Below are 20,084 nucleotides of genomic sequence, written 5' to 3'. Positions count from 1 at the left end.
AGTCTTCTCCCTTTTTTTCTTGATGAGTCTGGCTAATGGTTTATCAATTTTGTTTATCTTCTCAAAGAACCAGCTTTTAGTTTTATTGATCTTTGCTATCGTTTCCTTCATTTCTTTTTCATTTATTTCTGATCTGATTTTTATGATTTCTTTCCTTCTGCTAACTTTGGGATGTTTTTGTTCTTCTTTCTCTAATTGCTTTAGGTGCAAGGTTAGGTTGTTTATTCGAGATATTTCCTGTTTCTTAAGGTGTGATTGTATTGCCATAAACTTCCCTCTTAGAACTGCTTTTGCTGCATCCCATAGGTTTTGGGTCGTCGTGTCTCCATTGTCATTTGTTTCTAGGTATTTTTTAATTTCCTCTTTGATTTCTTCAGTGATCACTTCGTTATTAAGTAGTGTATTGTTTAGCCTCCATGTGTTTGTATGTTTTACAGCTTTTTTCCTGTAATTGATATCTAGTCTCATAGCATTGTGGTCGGAAAAGATACTTGATACAATTTCAATTTTCTTAAATTTACCAAGGCTTGATTTGTGACCCAAGATATGATCTATCCTGGAGAATGTTCCATGAGCACTTGAGAAAAATGTGTATTCTGTTGTTTTTGGATGGAATGTCCTATAAATATCAATTAAGTCCATCTTGTTTAATGTATCATTTAAAGCTTGTGTTTCCTTATTTATTTTCATTTTGGATGACCTGTCCATTGGTGAAAGTGGGGTGTTAAAGTCCCCTACTATGATTGTGTTACTGTCGATTTCTCCTTTTATGGCTGTTAATATTTCCCTTATGTATTGAGGTGCTCCTATGTTTGGTGCATAAATATTTACAATTGTTATATCTTCTTCTTGGATTGATCCCTTGATCATTATGTAGTGTCCTTCTTTGTCTCTTCTAGTAGTCTTTATTTTAAAGTCTATTTTGTCTGATATGAGAATTGCTACTCCAGCTTTCTTTTGGTTTCCATTTGCATGGAATATCTTTTTCCATCCCCTTACTTTCAGTCTGTATGTATCTCTAGGTCTGAAGTGGGTCTCTTGTAGACAGCATATATATGGGTCTTGTTTTTGTATCCATTCAGCCAGTCTGTGTCTTTTGGTGGGAGCATTTAGTCCATTTACATTTAAGGTAATTATTGATATGTATGTTCCTATTCCCATTTTCTTAATTGTTTTGGGTTCGTTATTGTAGTTCTTTTCCTTCTGTTGTGTTTCTTGCCTAGAGAAGTTCCTTTAGCATTTGTTGTAAAGCTGGTTTGGTGGTGCTGAACTCTCTCAGCTTTTGCTTGTCTGTAAAGGTTTTAATTTCTCCATCAAATCTGAATGAGATCCTTGCTGGGTAGAGTAATCTTGGTTGCAGGTTTTTCTCCTTCATCACTTTAAGTATGTCCTGCCACTCCCTTCTGGCTTGTAGAGTTTCTGCTGAGAGATCAGCTGTTATCCTGATGGGGATTCCCTTGTGTGTTATTTGTTGTTTTTGCCTTGCTGCTTTTAATATGATTTCTTTGTGTTTAATTTTTGACAGTTTGATTAATATGTGTCTTGGTGTATTTCTCCTTGGATTTATTCTGTATGGGACTCTCTGTGCCTCCTGGACTTGATTAACTATTTCCTTTCCCATATTAGGGAAGTTTTCAACTATAATCTCTTCAAATATTTTCTCAGTCCCTTTCTTTTTCTCTTCTTCTTCTGGAACCCCTATAATTCGAATGTTGGTGCGTTTAATGTTGTCCCAGAGGTCTCTGAGACTGTCCTCTGTTCTTTTCATTCTTTTTTCTTTATTTTGCTGTGCAGCAGTTATTTCCACTATTTTATCTTCCACCTCACTTATCCGTTCTTCTGCCTCAGTTATTCTGCTATTGATCCCATCTAGAGTATTTTTTATTTCATTTATTGTGTTTTTAATCGATGCTTGATTCGTCTTTAGTTCTTCTAGGTCCTTGTTAACTGTTTCTTGCATTTTGTCTATTCTATTTCCAAGATTTTGGATCATCTTTACCATCATTATTCTGAATTCTTTTTCAGATAGACTGCCTATTACCTCTTCATTTGTTAGGTCTGGTGGGTTTTTATCTTGCTCCTTCTCCTGCTGTGTGTTTTTCTGTCTTCTCATTTTGCTTATGTTACTGTGTTTGGGGTCTCCTTTTTGCAGGCTGCAGGTTCGTAGTTCCCGTTGTTTTTGGTGTCTGTCCCCAGTGGCTAAGGTTGGTTTAGTGGGTTGTGTAGGCTTCTTGGTGGAGGGGACTACTGCCTGTGTTCTGGTGGATGAGGCTGGATCTTGTCTTTCTGGTGGGCAGGTCCACGTCTGGTGGTGTGTTTTGGGGTGTTTGCGGACTTTTTATGATTTGAGGCAGCCTCTCTGCTAATGGGTGGTGTTGTGTTCCTGTCTTGCTAGTTGTTTGGCATAGGGTGTCCAGCACTGTAGCTTGCTGGTCGTTGAGTGAAGCTGGGTGCCGGTGTTGAGATGGAGATCTCTGGAAGATTTGCGCCGTTTGATATTATGTGGAGCTGGGAGGTCTCTTGTGGACCAGTGTCCTGAAGTTCGCTCTCCCACCTCAGAGGCACAGCACTGACTCCTGGCTCCTCAATTTGGGATGATTTGTTGTCTATTCATGTATTCCACAGATGCAGGGTACATGAAGTTGATTGTGGAGCTTTAATCCGCTGCTTCTGAGGCTGCTGGGAGAGGTTTCCCTTTCTCTTCTTTGTTCTCACAGCTCCTGGGTCTCAGCTTTGGATTTGGCCCCGCCTCTGCGTGTAGGTCGCCGGAGGGCGTCTGTTCTTCGCTCAGACAGGACAGGGTTAAAGGAGCAGCCTCTTCGGGGACTCTGGCTCACTCAGGCCGGGCGGGAGGGAGGGGCACGGAGTGCGGGGCGTGCCTGCAGCGGCAGAGGTCGGCGTGATGTTGCACCAGCCCGGGGCGCGCCGCGCGCCCTCCCAGGGAAGCAGCCCCTGGATCCCGGGACCCCGGCAGTGGCAGGCTGCACAGGCTCCCGGAAGGGCGGTGTGGACAGTGTCCTGCGCTCGCACACAGGCCTCCCGGCGGCGGCAGCAGCAGCCCCAGCGTCCCACGCCCGTCTCTGGGCTCCGCGCCCTCAGCCGCGACTCGCGCCCGTCTCTGGAGCTCCTCCACGCGGCGCTCTTAATCCCCTCTCCTCGCGCACCAGGAAACCAAGAGGGAAGAAAAAGTCTCCTGCCTCTTCGGCAGCTCCAGAGTTTTCCCGGACTCCCTCCCGGCTAGCTGTGGCACATTAGCCCCGTTCAGGCTGAGTTCTCGCCGCCAGTCCCAGTCCTCTCCCTGCGCTCTGACCAAAGCCCGAGCCTCAGCTCCAGCGCCGCCCGCCCTGGCGGGGGAGCAGACAAGCCTCTCGGGCTGGTGAGTGCCGCTCGGCACCGCTCCTCTGTGCGGGAATCTCTCTGCTTTGCCCTACCCAGGTATGTGGGGAGTTTCTTGCCTTTTGGGAGGTCTGGGGTCTTCTGCCAGCGTTCAGTAGTTGTTCTGTAGGAGTTGTTGCACGTGTAGCTGTATTTCTGGTGTATCTCCATGTGTCTTTTTGAATTATGGTTTTCTCTGGGTATATGCCCAGTAGTGGGATTGCTGGATCATATGGTAATTCTATTTTTAGTTTTTTAAGGAACCTCCATACTGTTCTGCATAGTGGCTGTATCAGTTACATTCCCACCAACAGTGCAAGAGGGTTCTCTTTTCTCCATACCCTCTCCAGCCTTTGTTGTTTGTACATTTTCTGATGAAGCCCATTCTAAGTGGTGTGAGGTGATACCTCATTCTAGTTTTGATTTGTATTTCTCTAATAATTAGTGATGTTGAACAGCTTTTCATGTGCTTCTTGGCCATCTGTATGTCTTCTTTGTAGAACTCTCTATCTAGGTCTTCTGCCCATTTTTGGATTGGGTTGTTTGTTTTTTTAATATTGAGCTGCATGAGCTGTTTATATGTTTTGGAGATTAATCCTTTGTCCGTTGATTTGTTTGCAAATATTTTCTCCCATTCTGAGGGTTGTCTTTTTATCTTGTTTATGGTTTCCTTTCCTGTGCAAAAGCTTTGAAGTTTCACTAGGTCCCATTTGTTTATTTTTGTTTTTATTTACGTTACTCTAGGAGGTGGATCAAAAAAGATCTTGCTGTGATTAATGTCAAAGAGTGTTCTTCCTATGTTTTCCTCTAAGAGATTTATAGTGTCCAGTCTTACATTTAGGTCTCTAATCCATTTTGAGTTTATTTTTGTGTATGGTGTTAGGGAGTGTTCTAATATCATTCTTTCCATGTATCTGTCCAGTTTTCCCAGCACCACTTATTGAAGAGACTGTCTTTTCTCCATTGTATATCCTTGCCTCCTTTGTCATAGATTAGTTGACCATAGGTGTGTGGGTTTCCCTCTGGGCTTTCTATCTTGTTCCATTGATCTATGTTTCTGTTTTTGTGCCAGTACCATATTGTCTTGATTACTGTAGCTTTGTAATATAGCCTGACGTCAGGGAGTCTGATTCCTCCAGCTGCGTTTTTTTCCCTCAAGACTGCTTTGGGTATTCGGGGTCGTTTTTGTCTCCATACAAATTTTACGATTTTTTGTTCTAGTTCCGTAAAAAATGCCATTGGTAATTTGATAGGGATTGCCTTGAATCTGTAGATTGCTTTGTGTAGTATAGTCATTTTCACAATATTGATTCTTTCAATCCAAGAACATGGTGTATCTCTCCATCTGTTGGTATCATCTTTAATTTCTTTCATCAGTGTCTTATACTTTTCTGCATACAGATCTTTTGTCTCCCTAGGTAGGTTTATTCCTAGGTATTTTATTCTTTTTGTTGCAATGGTAAATGAAAGAGTTTCCTTAATTTCTCTTTCATATTTTTCTTCATTAGTGTATAGGAATGCAAGAGATTTCGGTGCATTAATTTTGTATCCTGCACCTTTACCAAATTTTTTGATTAGCTCTGGTAGTTTTCTGGTGGCATCTTTAGGATTCTCTATGTATAGTATCATGTCATCTGCAAACAGTGACAGTTTTACTTCTTCTTTTGCAATTTATGTTCCTTTTATTTCTTTTTCTTCCCTGATTGCTGAGGCTAGGACTTCCAAAACTATGTTGAATAATAGTGGTGAGAGTGGACATCCTTGTCTTGTTCCTGATCTTAGAGGAAATGCTTTCAGTTTTTCACCATTGAGAATGATGTTTGCTGTGGGTTTGTAATATATGACCTTTATTATGTTGAGGTACGTTCTCTCTATGCCCACTTTCTGGAGAGTTTTTATCATAAATTGGTGTTGAATTTTGTTGAAAGCTTTTTCTGCATCTATTGAGATGATCATATGGTTTTTATTCTTCAATTTGTTAATATGGTGTATCACATTGATTGATTTGTGTATATTGAAGAATCCTTGCATCCCTGGGATAAATCCTGGTTGATCATGGTGTATGATCCTTTTAATGCATTGTTGGATTCTGTTTGCTAGTATTTTGTTGAGGATTTTTGCATCTATATTCATCAGTGATATTGGTCTGTAATTTTCTTTTTTTGTCGTATCTTTGTCTGGTTTTGGTATCAGGGTGATGGTGGCCTCGTAAAATGAGTTTGGGAGTGCTCCTTCCTCTGCAATTTTTTGGAAGAGTTTGAGAAGGATGGGTGTTAGCTCTCCTCTAAATGGTTGATAAAATTTACCTGTGAAGCCATCTGCTCCTGGGCTTTTGTTTGTTGGAAGATTTTTAATCACAGCTTCAATTTCATTACTTGTGATTGGTCTGTTCATATTTTCTGTTTCTCCTGGTTCAGTCTTGGAAGGTTATACCTTTCTAAGAATTTGTCCATTTCTTCCAGGTTGTCCATTTTATTGGCATAGAGTTGCTTGTAGTAGTCTCTTAAGATTCTATGTCTTTCTGTGGTGTCTGTTGTAACTTCTCCTTTTTCATTTCTACTTTTATTGATCTGAGTCCTCTCCCTCTTTTTCTTGATGAGTCTGGCTAATGGTTTATCAATTTTGTTTACCTTCTCAAAGAACCAGCTTTTAGTTTTATTGATCTTTGCTATTGTTTTCTTTGTGTCTATTTCATTTATTTCTGCTCTGATCTTTATGTTTTCTTTCCTTCTGCTAACTTTGGGTTTTGTTTGTTCTTCTTCCTCTAGTTCCTTTAGGTATAAAGTTAGATTATTTATTTGAGATTTTTCTTGTTTCTTGAGGTAGGCTTGTATAGCTATAAACTTCCCTCTTAAGACTGCTTTTGCTGCATCCCATAGGTTGTGGATTGTTGTGTTTTCCTTGTCATTTGTCTCTAGGTATTTTTTGATTTCCTCTTTGATTTCTTCAGTGATCTCTTGGTTATTTAGTAATTTACTGTTTAGCCTCCATGTGTTTGTGTATTTTATGTTTTTCCACTGTAATTCATTTCTAATCTCATAGTGTTGTGGTCAGAAAAGATGCTTTATATGATTTCAATTTTCTTAAATTTACTGAGGCTTGGTTTGTGACCCAAGATGTGATTTATCCTGGCGAATGTTCTGTGCGCATTTGAGAAGAAAGTGTAATCTGCTGTTTTTGGATGGAATGTCCTATGAATATCAATTAAATCTATCTGGTCTATTGTGTCATTTAAAGCTTCTGTTTCCTTATTTATTTACATTTTGGATGATCTGTCCATTGGTGCAAGTGAGGTGTGAAAGTCCCCCACTATTATTGTGTTACTGTTGATTTCCTCTTTTACAGCTGTTAGCCGTTGCCTTATATATTGAGGTGGTCCTATGTTGGGTGCATATATATTTATAATTGTTATATATTTTTCTTGGATTGATCCCTTGATCATTATATAGTGTCCTTCCTTGTCTTTTGTAACATTCTTTATTTTAAAGTCTATTTTATCTGAAATAAGTATTGCTACTCCAGCTTTATTTTGATTTCCATTTGCATGGAATATCTTTTTCCATCCCCTTACTTTCAGTCTGTATGTGTCCGTAGGTCTGAAGTGGGGCTCTTGTAGATAGCATATATATGGGTCTTGTGTTTGTATCCATTCAGCAAGCCTGTGTATTTTGGTTGGAGCATTTAATCCATTCATGTTTAAGGTAATTATCAATATGTATGTTCCTATGACCATTTTCTTAATTCTTTTGGGTTTGTTTTTGTAGGTCTTTTTCTTCTCTTGTGTTTCCCACTTAGAGAAGTTCTTTTAGCATTTGTTGTAGAGCTGGTTTGGTGGTGCTGAATTCTCTTAGCTTTTGCTTGTCTGTAAAGCTTTTGATTTCTCCGTGGAGTCTGAATTAGATACTTGCCGGGTAGAATAATCTTGGTTGTAGGTTCTTCCCTTTTCTCACTTTAAGTGCATCATGCCACTCCCTTCTGGCTTGTAGAGATTCTGCTGAGAAATCAGCTGTTAACCTTATGGGAGTTCCCTTGTATGTTATTTGTCATTTTTTCCTTGCTGCTTTCAGTAATGTTTCATGTGTTTAATTTTTGCCAATTTGATTACTGTGTGTCTTGGCATGTTTCTCTTTGGGATTATCCTGTATGGGACTCACTGCACGTCCTGGACTTGAGTGGCTATTTCCTTTCCCATGTTAGGGAAGTTTTCGACTATAATCTCTTCAAATATTTTCTCTGGTCCTTTCTCTCTCTCTTCTCCTTTTGGAACCCCTATAATGCGAATGTTGTTACGTTTAATGTTGTCTCAGACATCTCTTAGGCTGTCTTCATTTCTTTTCATTCTTTTTTCTTTATTCTCTTCTGCTCAGTGAATTCCGCCAATCTGTCTTCCAGGTCACTTATGTGTTCTTCTGCCTCAGTTATTCTGCTATTGATTCCTTCTCGTGTAGTTTTCATTCCAATTATTGTATTGTTCATCTCTGTTTGTTTGTTCTTTAACTCTTCTAGGTCTTTGTTAAACATTTCTTGCATCTTCTCGATCTTTGCCTCCATTGTTTTTCCGAGGTCCTGGATCATCTTCACTATCATTATTCTGAATTCTTTTTCTGGAAGGTTTCCTATCTCCACTTCATTTAGTTGTTTTTCTGTGGTTTTGTCTTGTTCCTTCATCTGGTACATAGCCCTCTGCCTTTTCATCTTGTCTATCTGTCTGTGAATGTGTTTTTTGTTCCACAGGCTGCAGGATTGTAGTTCTTGTTTCTCCTGTCTGCCCTCTGGTGGATGAGGCTATCTATGAGGCTTGTGCTGGTTTCCTGATGGGAGGGAGTGGTGGTGGATAGAGCTGGGTTGCTCTGGTGGGCAGAGCTCAGTTAAACTTTAATCCACTTGACTGCTGATGGGTGGGCCTGCGTTCCCTCCCTGTTGGTTGTTTAGCCTGAGGCAACCCTACAGTGGAGCCTACCTGGGCTCTTTGGTAGGGCTAATGGCAGACTCTGGGAGGGCTCACACCAAGGAGTACTTCCCAGAACTTCTGCTGCCCGTGTTCTTGTCCCCATGATGAGCCACAGCCAACCCCCACCTCTGCAGAAGACCCTCCACCACTAGCAGGTAGGTCTGGTTCAGTCTCCCGTGGGGTCACTGCTCCTTCTTCTGGGTCCCACTCTGCACAGTACTTTGTGTGTGCCCTCCAAGAGTGGAGTCTGTTTCTCCCCCAGTCCTGTCAAAGTCCTGCAGTCAAATCCCACTAGGCTTCAAAGTCTGATTCCCTAGGAATTTCTCTTCCCATTGCCGGACCCCCAGGTTGGGAAGCCTGATGTGGGGCTCAGAACCTTCACTCCAGTGGGTGGACTTCTGTGGTATAAGTGTTCTCCAGTCTATGAGTCACCCACCCACCTGTTATGGGATTTGATTTTGCTGTGACTGCGCCCCTCCTACTGTCTCATTGTAGCTTCTCCTTTGTCTTCGGATGTGGGGTATCTTTTTTGGTGAGTTCCAGTGTCTTCCTGTCGATGATTGTCCAGCACCTACTAGTGATTCTGGTGTTCTCACAAGAAGGACTGAGAGCATATCCTTCTACTCCACCATCTTGGTTCAGCTCTTATTTGTCTTAAGAAATTGAAATCTGACAATTTTACTTTCGTTAAAAAAAAGGAAAATATTTTTGTTATGTATTCATTTCCTGTGTCATGACACTGTATGCTCTTTGGATCTAGTGTGGACCTAGACTTACCCTATTTTTGCCAGGAAACAATTAGTCACTCAAGGCTATCATTTCTTTTGTAAATTTATGATATTTATCCAGGCCTTAAAAAATTAGTTCTGAAGATATTGGTACATTGAGGAAAGACCATCTCATTGTATTAAAGTAGTACCATTCATTAAAAGATTTTTTAAAACCCATGTCTCTGGAACACACAATACTGTCATGCATATTTAAACATAAAATAAATGGTTAGACATAATTTTGTTAATGAAAAAATTTATATGTTGAAGAAATGTAATTATTAATAAAGCTCTTAAGGTATACAGAATATGTAATAGAGATTGATGAGTGAATCAAAGTAAGTAACACTAGAAAATTAAAAATTAGAAAAAATGAGAGGCAATAGTTAACGTATCTATATGAATGGCAATGACGTTTAAGGTACAATAAGCCATGAGGGAGTAGTGTGTTTGGGGGGAGAGGAGGACATTGGACTGCTTCTCTGAAGAAGGAATTTGTTCAGGTTAGTCAAATTTGTATTAGTATTCACATTCTAATAAACGAAAACTTTGTTTTCAGATTTTTCAGGTTGGGATTCTGCTAGTTTGTGGCTCAATAATGAGACTTGTCGAAGAGCCGGGCATTTGAAAGTTGATGATAAATATCCATTTGTGTCACAATGAATGACCAAAAATCAGTCAGTATCCACAGAATTTGGACAGATGACCTTAACAGATAAAGAAAAGATTAATATCGGAGTGTTGTTTCTGTTAGGGGATTACACGCTCCGTGACCTGTGTGAGTCACAACTGCCAGAAAACAGAGAAAGCAAACAATGTAATAAATAAGCACAGAGCACTCAACCATAGGCCACCTCGGCATGGCTTCACCATAATCCTGATGTTTCCAAAATCATTTTGTGGCAAAATCTGCTTTGTGTTTACTCCTTTTATTCAACCTGCAGCCAAACTTCTTTTAGCAAGACGTTTGCATTCTTCCTCTGACCAAAGCAACATAATAAATAACAAAGGGAATTAGGAGAGAGAATAGGTTCGTTAGACTAGTATTTAGCATACACCTGAGAGTGGGTAGCAAGATTATATTTAGAATTTTGGGACTAGTTGGGAAACCTAGGCAGACATCTCAATATTCCCTTCTCAAAATGTAGTTTCTTAGCTTTATTTTTGTTTAGCTCTGAATTCATTAGTATTAGTTATAACTATATTCAATGTAACGAAACAAGCACCTCCAAAACCAAATAATAAACTATTTCTTGTATTTTCTATGAGTTTATATATTTTAGAATTGGCTTTCCCAGCAGTAATGGGAGTCATTGGGGATTGCTACATAGTCCCTCCTTCTTAGCTGCGTCCACATAGTATACCAACTTATTATTTTTAATGAATTAATAGTTCACAAGGGATATTGGTTTTAAGGAGTGCTGATCATTTAAAGATAGTGTAAGGAAAATCAATTCTAATTCTACTAGGATGCCCAGTCTATTGATTAACCACATCTAATATATGTTCTACATAAATACCGATTAATTTAGTGCCCTTAATCAGTCATATGATCAGGGCTATAGTAATAAATCATACACTGTTTTCTTTTTCCAGTCCTATAGTTTTATCTTCTTGTCTTTCCTTACCTGTGGAATTAATGTTACATTTACAAAAGATTCTCAGTTATCTCCTAGAGTAGTGACTACAAGCTATAAACTCAAAGTTTTTTTTATCTATACAAGTGACTTGTTTGCTCTCATTTCTCCATGAGTTTGGTAGGTCCAAGAAGCACAAATTCAAACGAAACACCTACACGAGCCCCTTCAACACAGGAAGGTGTGAAACAGGAAAACTGGAAACTAAATACAAGCAACTTAAAACAGTTCATGCAGATCATTTCTCTTCTCAGTTGATACCTTTTATAAAGTAATAAGCAGAGTCTAGTTCTTGAGGGGCCCAGGATTCATGCATTTATTTATTTAATAAAGATTTATTCTATGCTGGGTCCTGGTAATTTTATATCCTAAATATTTCTGGAAACAGTCCCTCAGTGTAGGCCTGCATCATCTTTTTTTTTTTGCATTATAATGCCATCAAATTCTTCTCCCTCTATTTATTTGTATGGCCTTCAAATTCATCCCTCCCGCAGCATTCAGAGTGATCTATCTCAAGTGCACCAGTGATCGTGAACCACTCTTTAAAGCACATTAATGTCCAGCCATCTTAGAATGACACGAGGCTTTCATAATCTAACTTCTACCTGACTCTCCCTCTCTAGCCCTTTCTGTCTGTCCTTTGCTCTGGAATTCTGAACTGCTGGTGATGCTCTCTCATCTATCCCTGTATTTTAGACAACTATTCACCCTGTTTTATGTATGCTTCTCTGCCTGTCTTGCTACAGCTTTCCATGCTCTCTCCCTTTCCTGCCCTCTATTCCCTTGAATCTGACTGACCTCACTGTGTAAGTCTCAGCTCAGGCATTATCTCTAGAAAAGCCATCCCTGACACCTTTTATCTACATTCTTCTTTAAACTCCATGTTTAATACTGAGCAGGAACTCAATAAATAATTATTGAGTAAAACAAAGACTGTTTATACAAAGATGATTTCAAGAGATTGTCCTCTACAGTCTAGAAGCAAAGAGGATAGACGTGAAGAAATAATTTACAGTTCAGGTGATGAAGATACACTAGAAAAATCTATAAAGTACTAAGGTAGCTACTAGGAAAGAGATACCTATTTGGGGAAAGAGACCTGTAATCAAGGAGGACTTCACAAAGCAGGCTGAGTCTTAAAAGGTGAAAAGAACTTTGTCAGAAGAGTAGAGGAAACATTTCACATTAAGGAACTGATAAAAGCATGAAAAGTAACAGTAATTTTGGAAACCATGAATAACGTTGCAGTTGAAGCTTGGTGTGTTTTTAAATAGGTACTATTATGAAGTAGAGAACAGAGTATATTGTGACTTTCTATGTTTGTCCTGTATTTTTAAATTTTGTTTGTTTGTTTGTTTTGCGTACACGGGTCTCTCACTGTTGTGGCCTCTCCCACTGCGGATCACAGGCTCCAGACGCACAGGCCTAGCGGCCATGGCTCACGGGCCCAGCTGCTCCGCTGCATGTGGGATCTTCCCGTACCGGTGCACGAACCCGTGTCCCCTGCATCGGCAGGCAGACTCTCAACCACTGCGCCACGAGGGAAACCCTTTGTTTGGTTTCTGATTGTTCTGTTCATTGATGTTTGGTGGATGAATTTGTAAATGAATCTTTGAGATGTTTGTGTGCCTCTAACCTGGTGACATCTGGTATTTCCCAGATGGTTTGTTGGAGTTTTAGGTAATTAGAAGTATTTCTTAAAGAAGTAAATATTCAGCTAAAGATTAAGCTTAATTTAAATTGTCATTTGATAAAATTTTTTAAATCTATTTTTATAAAGATTATGTCTTTTAACTAACTGTTCTAAGTAGTTAATTTTAACTAAACATATAGATTTGTCAGCAGAACTAGACTTAGAAATAACATCGGAGGAAGCACAAGAAAGGCTTGATGGAAGTGAAAATAACCACTCACAGGTATGTAAAAATGTAAATGTAAATTTCTGGCTCAGTATTGTTTTCTATGCTTTAACAACAGAGTTCAAATGAAATTACCTTTCAAAATTAACCTCTTAAAATTGATAGATAATAATTTAATAGTTAGTTTTTATAGTGCTTTAATTACAAAGCTTAAAATATTGTTAGAATCTATTATAATTTATAGTTAAACTTTGTACTTGGAATTGAGGCAAAAAAATTTCTTGAATATTGTTTGCTTCTTCCTTACATGATAAAGAAGGTGATAATCAAATACTGAATCGTATGATTAAGCAGTTGAAATTATGAACAGTATATCAGTGATGGTCCATGAGTTAGATTCATGGAAGGAGAAATCATTCCCAGCTGTTCAAAATTTGCAGTTTCAAATTGCCAGTCACTAATGCCAAGATTAAAGATTTATTCTGTCTTGTGACCTCTATGTAATCGACCTAAAGATCTACATTCAGGGAGAGAAGGGGTCATACAATCAACCCAATTGCCTATTAAGGAAGCAGACCTTCCAGAATTGGAGCTTTGTTGTTAGGGTACAAACAATAACTTTCTAATTTATTTCATTTCAGGGTAGGAAACCAGTAAATAATATTAAACAATGTTTTATCCACTTTCATTAGTGGATATTAGAATATAATATAACTGAATGAAAGCAGGTATTATATCAATGTATAATACTATCATAGTATATAATTTGCATTAAAATTTAGGAACTTGTTCCTCTTTCTGATTGATGTTAATTGATTTTGGCTCCTAGTAATTTAAGGTTTGTCTATTCTCCAGTTACTAGTCCTAAAAAAAAAAAAAATGCTTACGTGCACATAGGGACTTTTTAAGGTACGGTGAGGTGAAATATTTTTAAGTAAGGAAGCCTTTGTAACATTAAAAATCATCTCCTAATTCATTTTTGGTAGATTTAACATATATGAATTATTTAGTTCAAACAAACAGTGACAAAATTGGGTTTGTGAGTTCATGTTTTTCTCCTGTTTCAGGCTAAGGCAAGTTATTTTTCACTTCTTAGCTGTAATCCAGTGATTTGTGAGTAGCTAAACATAGATGAAGAAGTTTAACGGTTAAATTTTAATTATTTTCTAATTTTTCTTTGTCCGTACTTGATTACTTAAGGATAAAGTTATTTTAAAAACATGTACCCTGACAGAAAAGACATCTGAAAATCAAATCAAGCCAATTGATCTTCTGCTTTTGCATCTGCAAAAAATGCCTCAAGAACCAGAAATGAATAAGGAATGTGATAGAGAGGACATATCTGTATGTTCAGGACTTCCTTGTGTACAAAAGCATGAGGAAATGTGGATCAAACGAGGCAAATTAGGGTGGAAAAATAACTTCAAACGCATCACAAATAAGTTAAAGTGGAAGTTTGGTGGAACTTTTGGAAAATACAAAATTACTGTTTGTCCTGAGGAAGAGCCACTACATGATAACCCTAAAGAAGGAGCAAACATAAAGGAAATACCTTCTAATTTGAAAAATAATATACCTGACTGTGAGGCAAAAGTTGCATTTGGAGTATCTGTCTCTCTAGCATTCCAAGCATTTCCTGAACAAAAAGACCCCAGTCTTGAAAATGTTTTTCCATCTTATTTAACCTCTGGGTCTTGGGGACATGCTTGCCCGTCATCTTCACAGCTTTATTTAAATGAAATTAAATTAGACTATAAAAGTGATAAACCAGACACTGAACATGTTTTTAACAAAAATGAGGAGAGTTTTTATAATGATACAGAAAATAAAAAAGTAAGGGACCCAGTAGTTACATTTGAAATGCAAGAAGACCAAGAACTTGATATGCAAATGTTACAAAATATGAACCAAAATACCACTAATTGGAAATTAGACATCGGATGTATACCTCAGTCTAGTGATCCCAAAAGACTTTTTGATTTATGGCTTGCCCGCTCCAATGAAATGAAACACATGATTCAAATAAAAAGTCGTGATATTTCTGCTGTTACAAATACTTATAAGAAAACCAAACCAATACAAGACTGGTTCCAGAAGCCATTGCTTGCAGATAATTGCAGTGCTAATAACTCTAAAAGCATGCAACCTGAATTAGAAAATGGGAGTTCTTCTCCACTGAATAGTAACAGAAGATCCAAAGTGTATCTAAATGAAGAATTACAGCAAGATATGCAAAGGCTTAAGAATGAGATAGGCATGTTACAAGTAGAGTTCCTGGCTTTCAGAAAAGAGAAAATTCAACTTCAAAAAGAGGTAGAGGTTCATTTGCTGCTACTTTGTTCTTTCTCTTTATCAATGATCTGATCCATTCTGATTTTCCACTTAGTAATAAAATGGGGTCAGCTAAATAGGTAATTGTGTAGAAATAGATTACTTCTGCCATCTAAATAATAGGAAACTATTTTCATGGCTTTTGTTCCTTAATCAACCTAAGTCTCTCTCTGTCAGTCTTTCATATGAACTGGGAAACTCATTTAGCTACATACCATGTGACCTTCTGAGCCAGAATTTCCACAAAGGAAATTGCTTAAGAAATATAATAGGCTAGGGTTTTGGGTTTTTTTTTTAATCTATTGGGTTTTAAATATAAATTACACTCTATAGTATGGGAAGGAAGCAGTGACTGAAAGAAGGGACATAAACACGTATTCCTGCTAAACTAATCTCTTTATTGTGCTTTAGTGTATGCGATCTTCTTTGCTTTACTCAATCGCTTGGCACTTAGAATTCCAACATGGCCACTTCAAGATATTTTTAATAACAAATACATGTACTCCCACATATTCTTTAGTCACCACTCTCAGATGTTTCTGTTGAGTCAGACCTTTACATTATGTTGTTTAATAAAATGTGGTAAGTTTTGACATGTATGATTTTATCATTTAGGTAGTATAAACCCTCAGCAAAAAACATTCAGTATTTATCTCCAAAGGAGAAAACTGAGTTTTCACGTGCAGTGAGGTTTTTTTTCCTTCCAATAATCGATTTTTAAATTTGTTTGTTTGCTCTTTTGTGTAAGAGGTGCATTGACTGAGTTTTAAAGATAGACAAAAATCTGTAGATATTCTCCTTTAAAAGAAAATGAGATGAGCCCTACCCCCAACTGAGGCATTAAATTACTTTGCCAAAGTCACACTTTTAACTTATCTGATTAATCTGATGAGTTCATTTGGTAATTTATCAGATTCAGGGTTACAGAATTGTATCATCTCTTTTGGTGCCATGAAATGATAGGAAATGCCACTTTAGGGGCTTTGGACAAATCATTGAACCTTTCTTGGTTTTATTCCCATTATTGGTAAATAGTGGGGCTAAAGTAGATAATTACTTCTATACCCTTTAGCTATAAAATTTCATGGTTATTGAATGTGAAATTGGGAGGCATTACTCATTTTCCAGAATTCCACACTAACTAACAATTCATCAATTTCACTCTACTCCTGTTTTTTGGTAAACTTTGGTTCATATATTTTAGTGAACACCGTCACTTTTTTGATATTCCCAGGATCCAAATGAAAAAAAGAATTGTAAAAGGCAGTGGGGGAAGAATAGCTTCAGTGCAGAAAGAAGGATGTTTCCTTTTTGTTACTGAAGCACCAAGGTGTCCCATCCTCTAAATTTGGCTGTTTAATGCAAAATCCAGGTGGTAAAGACCAAAGAGGACAAATTTTGTGTCTTTGTCTCTTTATTTCTCTGTCTCTGCCATCAGACAGGGAGGAGTGGATGTGAATAGCTGCACCACATTAAGAAAGCCCTTTCTGAAATTTTTAAAATTTTATTTCTTTTCCTCAAACAGAAAGAAGCAGACTTTACAAAAATTTCAATGACTTGTAATTAAAAAAATTAAAGTAAGCACAAAACTATTTTTATTGCTTAAAGCCGGGGCAAACTCTGAGTCAAGTAATTAATGACAATGAAAAGGTCTTTATAATGAATAAGGTAGTAACAATTATATGTAGTGTCAAACTTTCATTAAAGGTTGAAGAAGCAAAGAAGCAGCACAAAAGTAGTGAAATGGAAGTATCAGAAAACATATATGATGCTGATGATAGTGGATTAATTCAACAGAGAAAGAGCAGAAAAACTAATAACCAACAGTTTCCTACCATGGAGAATGAAGATTCTGATAGGTAAGCCTATGTCAGTATTTAACAATAGGTAATTGTTATTTTCCTATAAAACAAGTTCTCATTTGAGCTAATGTTCATGATTAACAAATTTTATATTTTTCTAGGGTTATAGTTATTTCTAATACTCTTGTCCTTTAGCCTTAATACTAGAGTTAATTGGTTAACACAGCACCGTATTACAGTATTAGAGTATTCTGGATTTGACTGTATACTTACCTTTACCAGTGTGTTGTATATTTAAATATATTTTATGTTATTAATTAGCATCCTTTCAGCATTTCTTGTGAGGCAGGTCTAGTGGTGATGACCTCCCTTAGCTTTGCTTTGTTTGGGAAAGCCCTTATCTCTCCTTCATTTCTGAAAGACAACTTTTCTGGATAGAGTATTCTTGGTTGGCAGGTTTTTTCTTTTAGCAGTTTGAATATGTCATCCTACTCTCTTGAAATCCATTGATAGACTTATGGGGGTTCCCTTATAATCTACAAGCCTCTTTACTTTTGCTGCTTTTAAGACTCTCTCTTTGTCTTTGATTTTTGACAGTTTTGTTATAATGTCTCCTGGCGAGGATTTCTTTAAGTTGAGTTTGTTTGGTGACCTATGAGCTTTAGGAACTTGGATATGCAAATCTCTCACCAGGTTTTGGAAGTTCTGAACCGTTTTTTCTTTAAATAAGCTTCTGCCAACTTCTCCCTATCTTCTCTTTCTGGAACTGCAATGATTTAGGAAGTATTTCCTTTGATGGTATCTGGTAATTTATGTAGGCTTTCTTCCCACTTTTTCATTCTTTTTTTCTTTATTCTCCTCTGATTGGATAATTTCAAAGCTCCTGTCTCTTAACTCACAGATTCTTTCTTCTGTTTGATCCATTCTGCTGTCAGTGCTCTTTATTGCATTTTTCCTTTCATTCATTGTATTCTTCAGCTCCAAAACTTCCATTTGGTTATTTTTTATTATTTCTATCTCTTTGTTAAACTCCTCATCTTGTTTGTGTATTACTTTCCTGATTTTATTGGGTTGTCTTTCTGTGTTTTCTTGTAGCTCACTGAGTTTCCTTAAAACTACTATTTTGAATTCTCTATCAGGTAGATTGCAGATCTCCGTGTCTTTGGGATTTGTTACTGGAAAATTATTGTGATCTTTTGGTAGTGTCATGTTTTCTTGATTTTTTTAATGCTACTTGAAGTTTTGCATTGCTGTCTTTGAATTTGAAGTAGCAGTCACCTCTTCCAGTCTTTAATAACTGCCCTCTCCAATGTATCCCAACTTGCATTTTTTGGTTCCAGTGGTATGCTGGCACTTCTCTGCTGGAAACCTGGATTTCCACAAAGGCTCTCTCGTCTGTGGGTGATTGTCTAAGACAGTGTTTTCCAGGGGTTCCCTGGACGTTGCTAAGAGTGGCTGGAGCCAGTTCATGGGCCATGCAGGGTCCACAGCTGGGCTGTGGTCTGTATGTCTGTTACCACTTGGGTGGGCAGGACTCTTCCCAGGTCCCTTGGTTTATGGTGCTGGATCCTGCAACTGCCACAAAGCCACTTTTGTCTGTGGATAGATGCCAAATTGTTGCTGGTGGTGGAGGGATACTATGAGGTACCTATTTTTCAGCCCTGATGCTGACATGACCCCAACATGTGGGTGTTTAAAAGTAAATTTTCCCCCCGAGATATTTCCTTGAGTTCTTCTTTCGTGTTTTATGTACCTCATGTTATTTTTAAACATCATGCAAATTAAACATTATTATATATCAAAACAAAACAAAAATATATAGTAGAAATCTAATTATTACTCCCATGTCTAAGAGTCATTGCTTTTAGGCAGTGAACTCCAGCTTTTCATTGTAGCACTTGAGGTTCTTCAGAATGTCTTTCCAGACTCATCTCTCTGCTTCCTTCCATGTATTTTGTACTTTTCCTTCCAAGTTTCTAGGAAACACCTAGACTCCATGTGTCTAATCTTTGTGCTCACATTCTAATGACCAAGTAAAATGATTTTCTCCATTTTCTTTTCCTCATGACCTCCTCTGTTTATTTAACCTCTTCTGTAAAGCTTTCCTATGTTCACTTATAACTTTCATATGTAAACTCTTACATATCACATTGTATCATAATTGTGTATCTGTCTTTGAAGCAAGAATTTGTATTTGCTTGCATATGGTTGGTACTTCATAACTGTTTTGTGAACTAATAAATGACTTATGATGGGTAAGAGTTGGAATTTTACAAAAATTGGTTTTTTATTCTTTATCAGTAGAATTATTATAAAACATTGGCTTTTTAATGGATTTTTTAAAGTAGCGGTCCTGGCGTGCACATGAAGGAAGTAAAGAAAAATGAAAATGAAAAATGGACATCAAAAGAATGTGTGATTACACCAATGTTTGAGAAGGCTGATTCACTGAGTGGTGGTCTGCTACACATGAAGGATGACAGCAGTTCAAGTGGAGTAGATCAGGATGATGGCAGGTAAAATCTACAAATTCTTTTAGGTCAAGAAATATTAGCACTGAATACTTTTTCTGGAAATAGAACAGCATAATATAGTGTACAGGCCATGACAGGAGTATTCTCAACTATACCAGATGAACGCTGCTGAAAGGTTAAGATGAGGACGAGTGGCTTTGACCAGAAGTAGTTTCAATGAATATTCCCCATGGAAGCTGGACTGTAGTGAATAAGTATAAACGACTCCTTAGGGAATATTTACTGGGAAAGGCAATAGAGAACTGGATGGTAACTGAAGAGGAATGTGGAATTCAAGGGAGTTTCCTTTCTCTTTTTATGTTAAGATGGGAGTTTTTAGAGTATGTTTGTATGCTGTTGGAAATGAGCCAGTAGAGGATGCATTTATTCAGTTTAATCTTGTTTGCATGTCCAATATTAGAAAGCTTATTTATTGTATTACATTATCTTTAAAATATTAGAGTAAACAATTGTACATAATACTTCTATTCATGTATAGTTTTATGGTAAGGGCTTGTTCATTGATTTTGAAGTGTAATATTCTTATATAATTGAATATGCAGATGAGTACTTAAAAGTTATTCTATCATACATAGATTTTTAAAAATTATATAATCAAATTTACAAACATTTAGGCCATACTGAAAAGGATTTAATCATTCCTTGATAATTCTAGATGACAGTATCATCATGAGTGGCTATGGTTTTGTAAGGTACTCTAAAACAGGTTATGGTAACTTCATAGTGGTTTAGATTCCAGGGAAAAGGGTAAGATTTTGTTTATATTTGATAGGAAAAAAACTATTAACAATCTATCACAGATTATTACTTTTGGATTATAAAGTT

At 37.4% G+C, this 20,084-nt stretch overlaps 1 protein-coding gene across 16 annotated transcripts in view; it reads left to right on the top strand.

Annotated features, from left to right (window-relative positions):
* Window positions 1–20,084, top strand: part of LOC132488552 (ankyrin repeat domain-containing protein 26-like) — a 95,302-nt gene that overhangs the window by 35,159 nt on the left and 40,059 nt on the right. For 11 of the 16 annotated variants that reach the window (XM_060096851.1, XM_060096850.1, XM_060096853.1 and 8 more), the window contains 4 exons: window positions 12,567–12,649; window positions 13,793–14,905; window positions 16,631–16,782; window positions 19,071–19,241. In XM_060096851.1, the coding sequence (XP_059952834.1) occupies window positions 12,567–12,649; window positions 13,793–14,905; window positions 16,631–16,782; window positions 19,071–19,241 (1,519 nt within the window). Of the gene's footprint in view, window positions 1–11,654; window positions 12,414–12,566; window positions 12,650–13,792; window positions 14,906–16,630; window positions 16,783–19,070; window positions 19,242–20,084 lie in introns of those variants that run through there. The other 5 variants (XM_060096858.1, XM_060096863.1, XM_060096848.1 and 2 more) reach the window with 5 other exon arrangements.

The sequence above is a fragment of the Mesoplodon densirostris genome, chromosome 4 (assembly GCF_025265405.1).
Source record: "Mesoplodon densirostris isolate mMesDen1 chromosome 4, mMesDen1 primary haplotype, whole genome shotgun sequence".
Classification (NCBI taxonomy): Eukaryota; Metazoa; Chordata; class Mammalia; order Artiodactyla; family Ziphiidae; genus Mesoplodon; species Mesoplodon densirostris.
Note: the sequence above shows the minus strand (reverse complement) of the source record. Positions and strands in the feature narration are given on the sequence as shown.